At 31.0% G+C, this 19,220-nt stretch overlaps 2 protein-coding genes across 2 annotated transcripts in view; one reads left to right on the forward strand and one right to left on the reverse strand.

Annotated features, from left to right (window-relative positions):
• LOC125065270 (myc box-dependent-interacting protein 1) overlaps positions 1 to 3,324 on the reverse strand; it is a 38,915-nt gene extending 35,591 nt beyond the window's left edge. The window contains exon 1 of the mRNA XM_047672794.1: positions 3,130 to 3,324. Within this exon, the coding sequence (XP_047528750.1) occupies positions 3,130 to 3,198 (69 nt within the window). The 5' untranslated portion in view covers positions 3,199 to 3,324. The remainder of the gene's footprint in view (positions 1 to 3,129) is intronic.
• Positions 3,325 to 3,760: 436 nt separating this feature from the next.
• On the forward strand, positions 3,761 to 16,155 carry LOC125065128 (meiosis-specific nuclear structural protein 1-like). The gene is made up of 9 exons (XM_047672576.1): positions 3,761 to 3,801; positions 3,872 to 4,048; positions 4,142 to 4,372; positions 6,273 to 6,502; positions 7,473 to 7,637; positions 8,984 to 9,062; positions 9,660 to 9,863; positions 10,656 to 10,840; positions 15,806 to 16,155. The coding sequence occupies exons 1-9, from the start codon at positions 3,799 to 3,801 to the stop codon at positions 16,011 to 16,013; spliced, it is 1,482 nt and encodes a 493-aa protein (XP_047528532.1). The 5' UTR covers positions 3,761 to 3,798; the 3' UTR covers positions 16,014 to 16,155.
• Positions 16,156 to 19,220: the final 3,065 nt, after the last annotated feature.

Here is a 19,220-nt window from a genome sequence, read left to right on the forward strand (position 1 = left end):
CTATGATATTTATATTTTAATAATAATTTTCATGATATAAAATTTTATAAAAAGTTGGTATACATTTTGAAGCCACAAGATACAAATTATATTATTCGAAGCGAGTTATAGGTACGTATATTCTAGGCAGTACTATGTATTTAAGCGCATATTACATTACTGTTATGATAACCATTTAGTACGTGGTAATCCATGTCTGGTGTAACAGACACTACATAAATATCGTATTAAATAATCAGGGTTGACAACACATGGTTTGATTGTATCTATATGACTAAAGAGCATAGTTTTTAGATTCGAATATTAAACACTAGCGACCCGCCCCGGCTTCACGGGTGCAATGTGGGTAATCCCTAAGAGATAAACATATACCATCGCGGACTTTTTGAAGACCGTTTTAAGGTGTACAATACTGAAGTACATTATTTTGATCTATCTCGTAGGGTTCAGCCAGCGTTTACAATGTAAGCGAAAAAAATGTATAAATTTACGACATCACATTAGAAACTTTTAAAATTATCAGTGTTACTTAACTATATTGTCTATGTATTATATACAAAAACCTTCCTCTCGAATCACTCTATCTATTTAAATCAAAATCCGTTGCGTAGTTTTAAAGATTTAAGCATACAGAGGGACATAGGGACAGAAAAAGCGACTTTGTAAAGATAATACTCGAATTTTAGATATAATACTAAGATATTACTCGTTAAAGCTTGATTGCAAAAAATAAAGGCGATTCGAATGAATTCTTATTCGAATTCGAAGTTTGAATTTTAATTGATTGACTAAATAATAACCTGTTGGAACATTGGTTACGACTGCCTATTTCAAGTTAAAGTCGACTACGCGGGAGATGTAATGCACAAGTATTTGCGTAAATACAAATGCACTCTTACAGTACGATGGAATGTGTTTTAAGGCAGGACCAACACGAAAGATAGAAAAGAGCAATATAACTAACTTCTTAACCACGAAGTTCTGGGAATGGCAATAACTTCTGTCAAGTCTGCGAAGCTGTGTGTGGTATATCTATTTGTAGTCTAAAATCTTCATATAAAAAAACTTACTAGCGCACATTTCTTTCAATACTGGATTATGGCTTTATGATTAATATTGTATGATGAGATCATGATTATATTTGTAATATACTGTATAATTTGTATTGCCGTCATCTTGTTCACACTACATAATATTAAACATTCGTATATATATTTTTATAAATAAAAATTGTTAAAACATTTTATTTACACGTGATTATTTATAATATCTACAATTTTACAATTTTATCACATTAATGAGTTCGATTTCTTGCATAAGAAGTTCGATGTTTAAAAACGATTTCCTATTAAAATGACGCGTAATGATGTCTCGCTTTACGTAGTGTTTTTTTTCGTATAACGGCTTTCGTATATACCGTTTTCAAGCTATAATTGCCAATTTTATATATAGGGCAACATCAAGATATATTCTTCATCGAAAATAAATTGAGATCAATGTAAATTAGCAAGAATAATTTAATTGAACTGATAAAGCTACAGTCATATAATTTTAAATAGCCAAAAAAAAAAGAAAATTGTTTACGACTTTCTTAAATTAGGTTTCTGCTAAATGTTTTGATATATTATTATACTTAAAAACACAAGTTAATATTTTATTTCAGACTATACATGTGACAAAAATTATGTCAATAAGAGAAAACAAACTGACATATTATGTTTTTTTTTTTAGTCTTTGCATTACAATTTATTTAAAAAGGCAGAGAACTTACCACCTACTCTAGTTAAACTACCTGAATTCCATTTATCTAATTGTCATTGTGTTTGGGTGGCTCTCTTATGACAAATATACATTTTTTAATTCAACCTAATTTACTAATTTCATATAAATGTAAATAGATGGGGAACATTTAAAACAAGTAATTGTTTATTTTTCTGAAATATATTTTCTTGATTTTCTCTTTGATGAATGCATGTTGCAATACTGTAGCTGGATATACCAACTTAATAACCTGTTTACCCACCTGTAGTACCATAGCAACTATACAGCCTGCTGTAATTGTGATAAATTAAAATTTTTGAAAATATATGTTATAATATTCTAAGTAATCTAATATATATATGTCCTGACATATATATATTATTGCATATATAAAATTGTGATAAATTAAAATGTTTAATTATTTTTTCATCTTAATTTATCACAATTTTATATATGCAATAATATTATTTATTAGTACTAAATATATAAATTATTTATTTACAGTAATAACTAAGCTAGCTTCTTTTTTTCAATTGAAACTAAACTTCAAAAATTTTTGTAATCATTAAGCCTTATTTTAAATCATTTAATTTAATGATATTCTTATTAATATAATATAAAAATGTCAGTCATACCGGGCTGATTGCCAAATTAGGTCAATATCCTACTCAATATGTATCCGTTTACTATCATTGAACACCTTTATTTTTTTTGTAAAAACATATAAAATAAATTAAATATGAAATTTAAAAAAAAAACAAGCAAACGTAATTATATGCTTGAGTGTAGACATGTTGAACAAAAATAGAAATACGAAATAATGATTGCACGGACAGCACACTGTCTCCGAACAGTCAACTGTTGCTACCAAGAGTGTTATTTATAAAATTGGGCACACTTCCCCAGATCCGCTCATTGCCTAACATAAGTAACACATATTGTCGAACAACTTTAATCCCTACGTAATTATTGGATACTATACATTTTTTAGGCTTTAATTTTACGATTTCTTCAGTCCAAAATTATCTCAACCAATTGAATCCTATTAATAGACACGAAGATTACCCTGGAATAGATAAGATGAAGCTAAGCACGACATTCACGTACACTAGACAGTCACGAGTCAGCTGAGTGGGTAAACAAGAATACGGTCTCGGAAAACGATTAATGAACTGTACAAGTTATAAGCAACAGGTGTACTTAGAATATTTTGAAACCACAAACCAACATAACACTAAGATACGGAGCCTGCTCGGACCAACGATGTTCCCTTTATAAAACCCACTTTCACAGCACTTGCGCCTAGATTTGAGCACAAATATCTTGATAGAGATCACAGAACTTTCAAATATATAAAGCCATAAATACCTTCTCCTTTGCACGTCCAGCATGTTTTTGCACTGATTTCGCGATTAACGCACCTTTACTCTCTGCCATTTTTATCACTATTTCATTACCGACTGTCTTTATTTTCGAAACACTATCAAACTGCAACTGTGCGGTTGCAATTTGCTGTCACACGTCAAAATCCAAGTGCCGTAAGACTATACTGGCATGACGTGAGTTTTTAGTCTAGCCGCGGTCGAAGACAGATCGAGTTGATGTCAAAAGCAGAATTACAAATACCGACAATAGATGGCGTATAACATTTTTATTTAATGGTAATCGAAAATTTTATTTTAATAGTTATAAAGCTTTATTTTATTTTCATAAAATTACAATAGAGAAACTGTTTAAAATAATTTTGTAAAATTGCAACACTATTGAACAGAACTTTTAACTAACTGTAAGTATAGTTGGCTGTATCCTGCTACATCTTTGCCATTCTCTTTTAGAGGAAAAAGTAAAACAAATGATTAAAAATAAACTTTAAATTCTGAACATTGACGTTACAATTCAAATTGTTGATATTGATTGTGTTTTGTTTATATAATTTTTTTAAGAATTTCAGTATAAAGTTCAGTTTTATAATAATTGTACTGAAAAACACATCCCATTAACTTTTAAATTGCAGCATCTTTATTTCTATTTTAATTTATGGTATTTTTTAAAATATTTCCATTCAATAAGAACAAATCTAAATTGATTAATTTAAAATTATATATCTTAGGAGGCTAAAACCGAGCTCCAACGAAATGCCGTCGCAGAGGCACGTCGTAAGGAACTGGAAACATACCAAAGGGCCTTGGATATTCAATGGCTCAACAGTCGCATGTCAGATGGCGGAATGGGCCGGAGTCTTGCATTAATACAGAAGGAAGCTGAAATGGAAAAGGACTTTCAAGAGGTAATTTTTTTTTAGGTTTTGAAATCAATGTCTTCAATTTTTGGGTACCTAAAATTAACTTTATCAAAGTTTTACTCATAATCATTTTAAAAGAGAACAGATCATGCAGCTATTGTTGATGCTCGAGCTAAAAAGGAAATAGATCTAGGAATAGAAATCGCGAAAGCGAGAAGGGAAGAGGCCTGTGAACTTCTCAGGCGGCACTACCTCAGAGAAAGAGATCCAAGCCTGCGAGAATTGGTAAAAAAATTACAAGCGGGTTATGTGCGCAGGGATTTGCAGCAACAAATACTACATAATGAGTACAGAAGATTGCAAGAAAAGGTAAGGAAGTTTCTAAGCCATCTATGTAAATGTATTATAAAAGTAAGTAAATGTATGAATAATAAAAAATAATATAATTTCAAGTTTCCTATTGAGAAGCTATACTCTTTAGTCCTCCAAACTGCTCACAGAAAAATCTTTTTATTTATTTAATTTACGAGTCTCCAACAAAAGATACACACTAAATACATATTCTTAAAATTAAACAATATAAGGGTTATAAGTTATAGATTTCAATTATAGACCTTTGTCCTTTAATTTTCTATTAGCACTGTCAATGGTTAAGGTGATCACTTATTATCAAGTAAATCATCTACTAACCAAAAAGAAATTAAAAAAATTTGTATGACAAAACTTAAGATAGATTGGCAGGAAAAATATTTTGTAAGAGGGAAATGTGTAGATACCATGTTGCTATCCATGATAGCAGTCATAGACAGTAGTACCGGTTGATCAAGATGACTAATTGGCATCACCGTGAAATTAGGCGCCATATTATGTCCAATAATCATAAAACTAGAAAAACATTTAATTTGATCAATTAGTGTCAATTTATGAAAAAATAATATAATAAATGTTCTATCATCAATAGATGATGCTAATATTTATTAATATCGCTAATTGATCGGTAGCTCACAGTATAAATAAGTTTCAGAACTGAAATAATTTAGTTGGTACAGATAATGAATAATCTATGGTATACTTTGACATTTTATAATTGGTGTTTTGAATGTCGTCGAAGTTTTTATCGGAACTTTAAAAGTAAAATCTAAGTGAATTTTTGTTTTATTAATAAAGAAGAATTAATTAAGAACTCTTTGTAGTCCTTATTTTTTGATCGTCGTATCTTTTACCTAATTAAATAACTATTAATATATGTATGAGCTTGGTTATAGGCTATTGAATTTATGATGAGCGTATCATTATATAGTCTTATTTAATTTTTAAAAAGATTATTAAAGATTTTTTAAATTGCTTTTTATGTAGTTTCTACATTTTCAACAAACGCTAGTTACTATAATGTTAAAATCGATAAAATTAATCGATAATTCTTTAGATATTTAATCGATTGACAAAACAAAAAAGAAAGAAAATTACACCATGGATAAATAAAAGTTATACAATAAAAGGAAGAAGGAAATTAATTTTTAATTATGATATAGGCTAATAAATGACATTTTTTTAAGTATTAGGTAATGTAAAAATATGACTAAGGTAAGTAGTAAGAGTAAGAGAGTAGAGTAGGTGATGTTTAATAAAAATATACAACCAGATTTTATAATAATTATATTAAAAAAAAATGAAGTAATCTTTTTAATCGAGTTATAGTTAAAATGTTATCAACCTTGTTACATTCATATAAAAGCCAGTGACGAAAAATTCATAATTTATAAATCACTAATTATTTTTTAAAAGTTTTATTTTGTTGATAGGATTATCGTATGTATGGGAGGATTTAATTCTGTTTAATTTCAGTTATTCAACGGTATAAAATTAGTTAGCTCTTACTGGCATCCCTGTAATTCTCATCTATGACTATGGCGTTTTTCCAAGTCATTTTAACATCGTATAACTCATAGATAAATGATTATATCAAGATACATGATTATATCTGAAGGAGTTGAATATATTACATTTGTTACGTGATAAACGATACTCCTTTAATTTGTGAAAAAAAATTGTTCGATTTTGTTGTCACGAGAGGAAATTGGTCTTGAGGTAAAGAAATTATTAACGATAGTTAATTTTATCGATCGCCGAACTCGGCAACGCCATTACTCGGCAACCCTAGTCGCTGTATGTTTGGTAATATTCTGTGTGCCTCAATGCCAAACAAAATTGACAAATAACGGTCGTTACTTGTTTTGCAGTTAACAATTTTTCAATTATTGATTTGTAGGCTGAAGAAAATCGGAGTAATACAGTACTTCTTAATTCGTTATATAACGACAAACACGCAAAAGACAGGGAAGATAAATTAAAAATGGAAAAAGAAAGTCAATACTGCTCTGATTTACAAAAGCAACTTGTGAATAAGCAGCGTCAAAAGCAGTGTCATTATGAAGAGTCGCTGATTGAAAAAAGGATGAACGACGATGTGACGCAAGCGATCGCTGATGAGGATCAGAGGTAATTTTAGTATATAAAATAAGCGGATGGGAAACATGGCCAACAGATGTTATGTAGTCACCCACCCACCTATTAACAATGGCGCTTTAAGAAATTTTAACCATTCGATAACATATTGTCCCTTTTACAAAGAGTCGCATAGGTTCACTCGCCCTTTTAACTAGGCTTGTGTTCGATAAATTGAAACACATCTAAAATCGTATGTCGTCGGAATATCAGATATATCAGACGAGTAACTATTTTCACCGAGTCTAAAACACTATGAATGTTGTTCTGGAAAGTCAAAGCATTCAAAGTACGATAATATTAAATTCATGAAATATTCGCCCTATCTCTTATAATTTACAGTAACCCATCTGTGAGAAAGAGATGAAGTGAATGTTGAACTGATTTTGATATCACATTAATTTCATCTCTATCTCATATATTGTACAATGTAAAGTAAAAAAAGACGGGGTGACATCGGAAATTAGATTTCAACACCAATATTTAATCCAAATATTTGTTACATAACCAATGTCACAAAAATTAAAGTGACCAGTGGATTGTTCCTACTCTGGTTACCGACTTTTAAAAGCCTTAACACATTTAAATGTTTTCTTTATCTTTATCACATATTTAACCTGGGGGTACTTTAAAAAGCGATCACTCTTAGATCTGATACCTATAAATATAAACTACAGACTTAGTTTTCAAAAATTAATTAAACAACATATTGGAATGAGCACCAAAACATATTTGGCCATATTATATAATAAGGTGAAACCATGAAATCTTAAAATACTATTTAACTATTTGTGGAATATAAGTATGCATATCTGAAATTCAAATATAACCTTTGTTTTAAAATAAAAATTAGTTATTCATTTCAATTTACATATAAAAATTCAACGTAAGGATGTTGGCGTGGTTATTGTTTTCCCTGTAGACAACACAACAACTATAATGTGGGTGTTTATCATATTTTTAGAGAGCTTTGTCACAAACATGAACAGACTGATATTATGCGGGGTGAAATGTATGCCTCCCAGAAGGCGAGAGTAGATTGGAAGGAAAAACAGAAAGAGTTTAATGTGATAGAAGACAGGAAGATAGAAGAGCAAGTACAATTTGCTGAAGATCGTAGCTTGGCCAGGTAATAAGATACACTTCAATTTATTCTGATGTTGGATCTCATTGAACAAGACATTTTTATATACTTTGTGCATCTTGGTTTCAAACGCAAGTTGTCTAATAGAGGTTGGCAATGGCTTCATAAGAAAAGGTAAACTTATGGACTTAGTTTAATTAGGTAGTGAACTCACAATGTTCCAAATTATTGAAAACAAATGTTCCAATACAACCATTTCATATAGAGCTTACTACATACTTTTAATGTAATTTATATGTTTGTTACAATGTAATTATATCGAAACCAAGATATATCAATTTATATGCATTTTAGGAAGTTTTATACAGTTTCATCTAAAATCATTGCAGGTTAGGTTAGGTAACATTGATGTAATAGTATTAATTACCGACGGACCACTGTCTTGTTCGGAGCACATTGCCGCTTGCGCGGTACTCACGACCTCGTTTCGTGGGCTGCCGCCGCGTGTGGCACTACATGTCAGCAGATTGGGATGGGATGCGGTCCTTCTTTGCATCTTAACCATGGGAGCAAGTTAGTTTCTCACCGGATGATCCGAGCGTGGTTGCTGACTCTGTTGCCGATGTGGTGCTTCAGGGTATGGAACTGTTCATTCCATATTCTGTGTTGCCCATTGGTGGCAAGCCCCAGCCCTGGTTTGGTCGTTTCTGCAAAAAGACCTCACGTCGAAAATAGGAACGTTACCAAGACAGGGGACAGGGCTAACGCATCAGCGTCTCGTGATGTAAACATCAGAACACTCAGAAAGGAATATAACTCTGCCTCTAGGTCCAACGTAGAGCAGCTCGAAATATCGACGATCAAATCCTTTCCGATCTGCTTGATCCTTTGGCTTTGCATAGAGATGTTGGATCACTCTGCATCTTCTACCAAATTTTTAACAGGGAATTTTCCGTGGAATTGTTTGGATTAATCCCGGCTGAATTTCACCTTCGGACATCTCGTTGAAATTCCAAGTTCCACCCGTACCACAACAGCACGATTTTTAAGTAATTTTCTGCCTCGCCCAACCACTCTGTGGAACCAACTTTCGCCGGCGGTTTTTCCAAATCAATACGGTTGGGAACTTTCAAGAGAAGAGCGTACTCCTTCTTTAAAGGCCAGCAATGCACCTGCAAGGTGTTGCAGATGTCCATGGTTGGTGGTAGTCACTTTCCATCAGATGAGCCTCCTGCTCATTTACCACCTATCACATAAAAAACACATATACATACACATACCAGCAAAAATGCTGTCTGTGCTTTGGGTTTTTCTTTAGCTCACTTTCTCGAGTGGAGAGTAACATGCGAATAGAAACTTAATTTAAAAAAAAAAATATTTGTTCTTTACAGGGATGTAGAAAGGGAGAGGAAAGTACATTTAAGGGATGAATCAGAAGATAAGATGGCAACTATGATGTTGGCTAATGTGGTAAATATTTATTTTTTTATTGGAAAAGTTACACCATCAACTTATCACTAAGCACTTAAAATTAATATTTGACTTAGGTAACATACAAAGTGATACGTCTTTAAAGGTGTAAACAACAAACTAAAACGTGATTGTGTTATATAAATAAAAGTTCTATATAATCGTAAGACAATATATATAAAGTTTAGCAAGACTGCCAAATACTGGTTTGAAAATGAATGAGGCAGTGTAATTAGAAACACAGGAAACAAATCTACTAATCAGTCTTCTACAGAGATTTTGCATATCTGTTCTTGTGGAAATATACAATGACCTGAATAATGAATGAAGTTACCTATGAATAGTGGTGATTTCAATTTGCTGGTCCTTATGGTTGTCTGCCTTTCTATTGTAATAGAAAAGTACACAATAAAATACTGGAAGCTAAAAATAAATTAACACTGCTTTAGTGATAAGACCAATAATAATAATATTTTTCTTAAATTAAGATTACTATAATAATACTACAAGATAGTTATCTGGTCCCATCTTTTGTTACATTACAACTTTTACTTTGATTTTTATATTATAGAATTAAATATAGTCTTAAATTTTCAGGCGGCTCGTCAAGAACGTGAGGATGTTATAACTCTTCACCAAGAACAAGAGTGTTTGGAGAGAAGCATTCAAGGTGATATTTTAGATCGAGAGAACTATGAACGCGCTAAAACTGAGATCAAAGAAGGTCTACTGTCACAGATTCAAGACAAGAAGGATAGTGCAAAAGCAGAGAAAGTGAGGGATGCCGATTTTAAAAGGAGTGTAAGTTATAACTGTCATGATCATCATTCGCTTGACCTTGTACTATTTTGGCGTTTTATAGAACTACACGAAAAACGCATTTGTGAAACTGGCTGGCTGCCAACCAACCATATTCGGAAATGCTTTTGCTTGTGGACTGGGTCTCGCCATCTCAGTTACATATATTACTAATAGATTACACCCGGGCTGAGGGCATTGTATTAAAATAAAGAAAATGTGAAGTGTGCTTAACAAGGAATTATTAGAATATTATTCATTTATTTGTAAATGTACCACAAAACAGAGAGTGCCACAATAAACACAACGACATAAAAAAAACCGTAGTACTTTTCAGTGATTATAGATTTTGGGTTAATTTTAATTCCCAAGGTTAAAGCTTTCTTGTTACAGCCATCAATTTCACAGCAACAATTTTTATCTTCTAAAATATAAAGTATCCATTCAAATGTTATAATGTAAATTAATTTCAATGATATATTAAACACTCAATCCTTATAGGTTCTTACCAATATGTTATAGATCAAAATTGTTAATGTACTTTATAAGATTACACCTTGCTATTGTAGGCCTTTAAAAGACTTACAATTTTCAAGATTTTATTTGATGTATAAAATCGTCTCAGTTCAACCATTTTGTACAAAATATTTAGAACTTCTATTTGTTAGAACTTCATCAACATATGTAAAGTGGTCTAAAAGATAGTGGAGATTCAGAAAAAGCGACTTTGTTTTATAGTATGTATTAATAGATTTACGGATTACTAAATTTCTCCAACTATGTTTTCAACTGCAGGCAGACTCAAAGATGGCGGAGGAAGATGAGGTAGAGAGAGAGAAAGAACGCAAAAAGAAGGAAAAAAATGATCAATATTTTGCTGATCTACAACAACAGATACGAGATAACGCGACAAGGCGTAAGAAGGAAAAAGAAGATGAGCAAGAACGTTGCAGACAAGAAAATGAATATGATCAAGGCTGGTAAGTGCGTATGTCGATGTGAGCTGGCCCATACAGAAAAGTAGGACGGTAGTCGTCGAATGTATCGAACTGACTACCGCTAATATTTTTACTATTTTTGCTTTTTTAACTATTAATGTATACTTAGAATACATGTATAAAAATCATTTCAAAAGTTTCAGCAAGCTCTTAAGCTTCTTTTTTTAATAATATCTATATAGGTAAAGAAAATGTAATGGTCACACAAACTCAATACTCGAAACCAATGTTTGTTAAATATATGTTATGCCCAATTCCAAAAAAATTACGTTATGTTTTGTCTATTTCAATTCACTCGGCTTTAATGTTTTATCACAATACTTTTTGTAAGAATTTCAAAAATAAACTATAGTGTGATACTAGCTGATTCTCGCCTACGATTTGTATTACGAAAAAAGTCCAATTCCAACCAACAGATATTCACTTTCTTCAATCACTACGAAGTTTAACTTTTATGATCAACTTTTGATATGATTAGATTCCATTGATTTAATTGTTGTAACTACTATTAAGTATTACTATGGTTAATTATATCATTCATCACTCAATTCATTGTGTAAAATAATTGAAATATTAGTTATTGTAGTGTGTAATTTTCGTAGATATTTTAGTAACATTTGATTGGATAATTCAAAATCCAACCCACCGAGCATGTCATGTAGATTTCTGATTAATTCAACTAATTCCAAATGATGACGATTCATTCTACTAAACATACTAACTCCACTGTTTTGTATTAAGTATGAAATAGTTTTGATGTTTATAAAGCCTGCAAAATTTAATTAGGTCTGATATTTAGTAGTTTTAAATTATGTTTCTGTATATTTGTCCAGTGAAGTTTAACTTGTTCTATGGAGTTGTTATAAAATGCGTGAAAAATTGTTGAGGCATTTTGTTTACGTAGAAGTCGCTTTGACAAATGTGTTTTGAATATTTCCAAAGATGTTCCAATTGTTGAGGATGTTTGATTGAATTTTCAATTCAAATGTTAAAAAAGGTTATATTATAATCCGTCGATGTGTCTAAATTACAGGATATGCTTAGCAATCCCAACTTGAAAAAAATAAAAATTAAACATGATAATAATGCTATGAAAACTTTCAGCTAATTTTGTTGTAAAATTGCAAATTAATCTGTTATCCTAATACAATTATTGATATATATTCTTGTTGTTTGTTACACAATAACTAAACTGATTGAACATCTGAGAGAGAAGAAAGGGAGATACCAACATTTTGTATAGTACCATAATAATGACTTTCTTTACAATAAATAATCAGAATCTTTTCAATTTTAATTGATATTTAATATGTACAATTGAAATAAAAACGGTCTGGAATTAAGTTACAATAATATATATATATATATATATATATATATATATATATATATATATATATATATATAAGATTAAAATAACTTTAAATTGTAATGTTGTAAATTGATTCAGGGTTTGTAGATATGTATATGCTAGTAGCACTACTCGATAAGAGGACAGAGAAACAAACGTAAATATCGAATATAATTTTAAATACAATTCAGATGATTTATTTTTTTAGATTTGTATAATAAATATATAACTAATAAATATGTAACTTAACATTAACTTTAGATTTGATTGTCAATTATGAGTTGGTTCGAATGAGATTCATCAAAATCGCTTTTTAAGTGTTTAATCACTAAAATAATACAGAAATGACCCTTTAAATCTCACCAAATGCACATTTGAATTATATGAATATAGTGTTAGCATACTGGCTACTGCATAATAAAAGGAAAGCTGGTCGAGTGAAGCATTTGAGCAAACACAGAATTCTGAATCTTATCATTACATTAGATCCAAAATACTGAAGTTCTCCTACTTTTTAGAACTCAAAAGTTTGTATATTATCCTTTGGTTGGGCAGCTTCTGTACTGTTTATTATTATATATATATTTTTGCGTAAGCGCAATGAAAGTAGAGCTTTATTATTAATAATATTTTTTGTAGTTTATAAGCAAGAAAATAATCTTTAATCAATGAAAATATTTACTACTAGTTATTCCTAATGTAATATTAATGATCTGCCTTGTTGGCCTGTTGGCTAGCTTACACTGATGTGTATACGGAGGTTCTGGGTTCGAATCCCGAATCGGGCTACTAAAAGTTACTATTTTTTTTTGTCAAATAAGTAGCAGTAGTTATGTAGCTTACGCGCATTAAACTATTTACGCGCAGTAAGCTGCTCTGAGATTATGTATATCAAAATATTACTTAAGAAATAAAATTTAAAAATAATATCAATGTTTCTGATAGTGATTTTAACTGGTGTCCTTCCCGACGGATTACCTTTAATAAAAAAAAAATGCTTTTACTATTAATCGTGTATCTTTACTGACATTCTAATAAAGCTATCACTGTAGTTGTAACTTACGCTATGATTTTTAAAACAATGTAGTTTCTTTACATATAATCTGAATATAAATAACGTGTAAGCAGAGAACACTATGTTTAGCTTAATTGTAGCCAGCGAAGATTCTATTTCTAGACACGTTTCATTTAGTTGTAGTTTCATTTAAATATTCTTCACACTTGCATAAATCATTAGTACAGAGAACGATACTAATTGTTTGTCAGGTATGATATTGTTCAACTCTAAATTACACCTTGCATGATGGAAAAATTAAAAACAATCTACAATTCAAACCTAGGATGAGTATTTAAGACAATGGTTACAATCTATTCTGTCTGTAAGTAAATAATCATCGTAGAAAGTGTACCTTCCAAGATGTAAAGTTACAGTAAGGGTTATAAAGGCTTTTATAAAACATGAAATTTTTTTTGACAATTTACAGATTTTGGATGGAAAATATGTCAAAACGTAAATTTTGTGTGTTTTGTAAGGCTAATTGAAAAACTTGCCCTGCTAATGTTCAAACTATAATAATATTGTCATTTTATCACAAACGCAAAGATATGAACTATTTGTTCACATTCATAGATCATGTATGTAGAATTATATAAAATAATTGAATATTTGCAGTATTTCATTAATTTAAATAGATTACCTTGTGATACTCTATATATTTTATATATATGTATAATGTAATGTTTTCTTTAAAAATTACGTGTCTAGAAATTTAATGTTATTACATATGTTTGTAATTGCACCGTGCTTTACGTAAATAAAAAAAAAAGATAACCCCAAATGTTTTTTCCATTAAATCCTATATCAAAATAAACAGTTACGTGGATCAACCGGTTTTGAACATTATAATATATATTTATATTTGTCGATGGTACGTGTCACAAAAAGTATATAAAATACTTTATGATAAGTACCATAAAACAAAACTACCAACTAACTACAAAACTATAAAAGTTTACAGTGAATTTTGTGTGTTTTATACATATAATAGTCTTGTTGTGTTAGTAATATTTGCAATTTCACGAGCTCACTTAATATGCAATCAGCCCATTTTTTAATGACCAGAAACACTTATTTGTTGAAAGCAGCATTAAGATATTTCTTCCAATTTAAAAAAAAAAAATGTTCATTTTGATTGTCAGAATTCACCTCAGTCTCAGTCTCAGATTGTCAGAAGAATTTTCTAAATAGAACTAGCGAAAAAAGCTCAAATAGTTAATTTCAAATTCTCTTTTGATATCATCACTACCAAACAGTTCTACGACTTAACGACTCCACTACCAACGATTGAAAACTTTGCGGCCTGACAATTAAGTACAATTTTTTTATAACACTGTCATTTGATTGACATAAACCTAGGTAGTCACAAAAAGATTTGATTCTTCGGTAGAAGGTGATTCGCGAATATGAAATGAATGAATGAAAACAACATAAGGTAATCTACTTCGTCTTATACCACTGTATAAATGGCTTTGAAGATTTTCCTTGATTTGGCAGCCCCACAAGAAAGTATCGATAGTGTGTGATCTCATTATGCCAGGCCGTAGATACCAGTGTGACCACAGTAGAAGAACTCTAGGCTTATTTTATGAAAGGACATAATTATTAATGAAATTGTTTTTTATTAAGGGTTCCGCGAGGTTCATTATATTGTTTTTAGTTGAGCAGAAACATATTCGACTCAGTTTATCGGACTGAATTGAGATGTTTGAGACTAATCTGCATTTTTGACAGATTTCGACGTCCGTTACGCGACGTAGACGTCCCGCATGACATATGGCCTTTCGCTCCGGATTGGACGACAATATAACTCCACCACACATCACGGAACTAGATTAAGATGGCACATGAACGACTGAGGCAAGGCTCAAACGCAAATAGCAAGGTTAGGTGAAACCCTCCTGCCAGGTTAGCAAGGTTAGGTGTGACTTTGGACATGGTGTGAATCATTATGATTATCCTCCGAGCAACACCCACCACCGAAGAAGACCAGGGAGAAAACGGTGGCAGCATGTGCACCTTCTTCCCCCACGCTTGCCTTAAGTTCTCACCCACTTTGAGGTCTCCTGTAACTGCATGTTTTTCTACTTTGGCTTTATGATTATTAGTCTAAAGTATTAAGGGGAACAACCCAAAGAAAACGAAGGCAATATTGACGACTAGCAAGCTTATGGAATCAGGTTTTTTTGAGTAGTAACGGCCAGGATTACTCAGAAAGAAAATGCTATATTATGGACTACCTAGCACTAGCTCACACATCTCTTGAATCCAAGACTCAAATTCTTTATTTGAGGCCTTATTCGGCTTATTCTCACTTGAAGATCTGAAGATTTATTTTTAAAAAGCAGTTGAAGAAAATGCTTAAATCTAGATGGACATAACTTCGAAAAATAAAAATGTTTTTGAAAGTGTTATCTTGTGTTTTCTTTTCTAGAAGTTTAACTTCACACTATCCACTATCATTCATCTATGTATCTTAGCCCATTTATTATGCATTTATTATTATTAAACAGTAGATTAAAATCAAATTAATCATCAGGCGTCAAGAGGTATCTGAAGAGAGGAAGAAGATAATGGAAGATCATGTTCCGAAGCTTCTGGGATATGTTCAACCAGGCGTTATTTCGAAAGTAGACATAGCGAACCCACGCTTAGCTGAACTGGGAAAAGAATTGATGACAACTTGCAAGCGACCGAAGAGATTTCCGAAGTGCAATGCGCAATGTCGGATTTTAAGAGAATATTGATTTTTATTAAATTGTAATATTTTATTTTATTAAAATTGTATGTGTCATATTTTCCATTCTTACGATAGTATTTTCGGATAAGATCTATTTCATAATATGTTTGAAATAGTCAAAAGAAGCTTAATAAACAATTTTAAAAATGCTAGACCTATTAAATTAAAAAAATCCTTTGTAGTTAGACCAACAAGAGAAAATTCTTGAATTTTGCTGGGCTTGTCTAGGAACCTTTGATGTACGTAGAACAACTTTCATCGCAATCAGATGGTGTAGGAACGCATAGGGGACTCCGGACAATCATACTAATATAATATTCATTTTGTATTTAAATAGATTGATTCACGATTACTATACATTCCTATGACATTAGTTTAATTAAATGTCAATTTAATTAAACTAATGTCGTGCGTTGTTTAGGCACAATAATTGAACTACTACAATTGCACTACTTAATTTGGAATCATTCCCGGAAAACTTCTTTTTTGAAAAATAAAACGTTGTTTTTTGTTTTTTATGGATGTTCCCGTTAAAAGTTGAAGAATGTTTTAATTCGGTTTTTATTAAATTTTATATCATTAATATGCTCTTACATGCTAAATAGGTGATACCTGTTACTAGTGTAATTTCAGTAGGTCATATGTTGGAGGCTAGGGATACTCGCTGATACTCGATTTTATTGTAATATTGTTGCTTCAAAATACATATTGTAATTTCAGTAGTTCGGGATGGCAAAATAAAATTGGTTTACAATTATGTTTCAATCTCTATATTTTTACAATGATCCCAATCATCCAATTGTTTTCCTTATGACAGCTCAATCATTTTTAAAATAAGAAATAGTGTTACATGCCAGTATTAAATGTTATTCCATGTAAAATAATATTAACTATAGTTTTATAATATGTAAAAATAATAATGTGATATTATTAATGATATAATTAATTATGATATCCTATGATGATTGGAGGCTAGGGCTAGTCTCTAACAATATATAAAATAGATCATGTAATAAAGTAAAGAAAACTTCTCATTTTAAATATCGTTACACTTCTGTTTATTGTAGCAGAAAGTGATCAGCATCCCTTAAAAAACAAAAGCAACAATAGAATGAGACAAACAAGGGACAGATCGAAAGTAATGAAGGGAATTAAAAATAATAATTAGACCGACCGCCGAGTCTACTGAAAATATTTAAACGATTCAAATTAATTTCAAATACGCCGCTCGAATATTAAAAGGGGTATGTGAGTAGGGTAAACATTATTTTGTACACATTTAGGACAGCATGTTTATTTACTTACGTTACAGTAAAGACAGTGAAAAGGAAATATGAATAACAAAAAAAAAAAATACGAAAGGATGTGTATGTATGTATGTTTGTTTGTTTGTTTGTTTGTTTGTTTGTATGCTTGTTTTACGACTAAGGCCTCTTAAAGACTTGATTCTGTCCTTTCCTGTACGTATCCTCTATGGACCAACTACTTTACTTTCTTTTGGTTACCATTCGGTTTTTATTTTTCCAATATTCTTTCTTTACATTAGTTTATTATAGTACACTTTGCTTATATTAGTTAAAAAAATTATGACCTCCATTTTGAAATATTTTAAGAGCTTAGGTTAACTAAACAGCAATAAAGGATTATTTTATTCATCAAATATGATGTATTTACGACATACCAGCTCAATCGATTACGTGGATTGGCTTAAAATTCAGTTGCAAGATTTAACCAATACTTGCAAACTAAGAGGTTACATTAGGTCAACTAACAGATTTTTATATTAAAAAAATAGGATCAATTCCATAGGATTCAATAAACTTAAAACACGAGTTTTTTTTTTATGATATCGGTAGGTGGACGAGCAAATGGGCCACCTGATGGTAAGTGGTCACCACCGCCCATAGACAATGGCGTTGTAAGAAATATTAACCATTCCTTACATCACCATTGCGCCACCAACCTTGGGAACTAAGATGTTACGTCCCTTGTGCCTGTAGTTACACTGGCTCACTCACGCTTCAAACCGGAACACAACAATACTAAGTACTGTTCTTTGGCGGTAGAATATCTGATGAGTGGGTGGTACCTACCCAGACGGGCTTGCACAAAGCCCTACCACCAAGTCAGTTACAGATTAATTAAAAAATTTAATTTTTTTAAGAAATTTTGGTCACATTATATTTTCATAGAGTTGGCATTTTTGTGTAACAAAGAAGTTTAATTGCAGCATCAGCGTTATCGTTACAATCCGCGACCCCTTGTAAAAATCGCCGAATATACCCTTTACATCTAATTGACACTCCGTCCTTTTATTTGAACGCACGTTTTCGCTTATCTGCCGATGACAGCGAAATGAACGTTTATTACATGGCGCACCTATCTACAATTATTTAATTTTTATATTACCATTTTGTGGTTTTATAACATTTAATTTGAGTGTGCACAGTTTGCATTGAGATTTGGCAGGTAATTTTATTATTTCATTCAGAGTGCTTACAAATAAAAATGCTGCGTTCCTATTATTTGGCAAAAAATTATCTTATAATTTTTACCTTAAAATTAGTTTGTTTATCAACAATTTCATTTTTAAGTCTAACAGATATAGTAGAGGTAAGACCATATAACATTCACATTATTCGAGTCAAAAAGAAGCATCAAAGAATGGAATGAAATATAAAAAATGGTAAAACGACGTGGTTATTTTCTTAAAATGTCCCTAATATGTTAATTCTAGTCAAACCCGTTAAGTAAGTAGCCTTAATGTTCGTATTTCTGATGTAATTATTTTTACTATTAAGACATTCAAGAAATAAAATTACATTTTAACCTTCAAATTCAACAAAGAATATTAAAACAATGTTTGCGCAAACATTAGTATTTGGATTCCAATGAAGAATCAAATAAGTAGTAGTTCCGGTCAGATATGCAATATACGTGTGCTTATTTTCTTTGATAGAAGAAATGCTAAACAAGCAAGGCAGATCCAGCTACTAAACTATATTTTAATAGATTACAGCACTTTGTCAAGTTTAAAAAAAAAACTAATAAACTTATGTGAAATAGTCCTTCATTATTTGATGAACTATTTTGGATGTAATAATTTATATGTAAGCCTTCTTTTTGTTAAAGATTTAGTACTTTGTTTTTTGTAGCAGTTCTGCAAATCAATAATGAATTTACTTCCAAATCTAGACTCAAAATAAGGCATTCC

This window comes from Vanessa atalanta, chromosome 7, assembly GCF_905147765.1.
Source record: "Vanessa atalanta chromosome 7, ilVanAtal1.2, whole genome shotgun sequence".
Taxonomy (NCBI): Eukaryota; Metazoa; Arthropoda; class Insecta; order Lepidoptera; family Nymphalidae; genus Vanessa; species Vanessa atalanta.

Bases quoted from the DNA above. Each gene is read 5' to 3' on its own strand.
- LOC125065128 (XM_047672576.1), top strand. The intron at 6,503-7,472 runs GTAATTTTAGTA...TCATATTTTTAG, and splicing joins ATCGCTGATGAGGATCAGAG to AGAGCTTTGTCACAAACATG. The intron at 7,638-8,983 runs GTAATAAGATAC...TGTTCTTTACAG, and splicing joins GAAGATCGTAGCTTGGCCAG to GGATGTAGAAAGGGAGAGGA.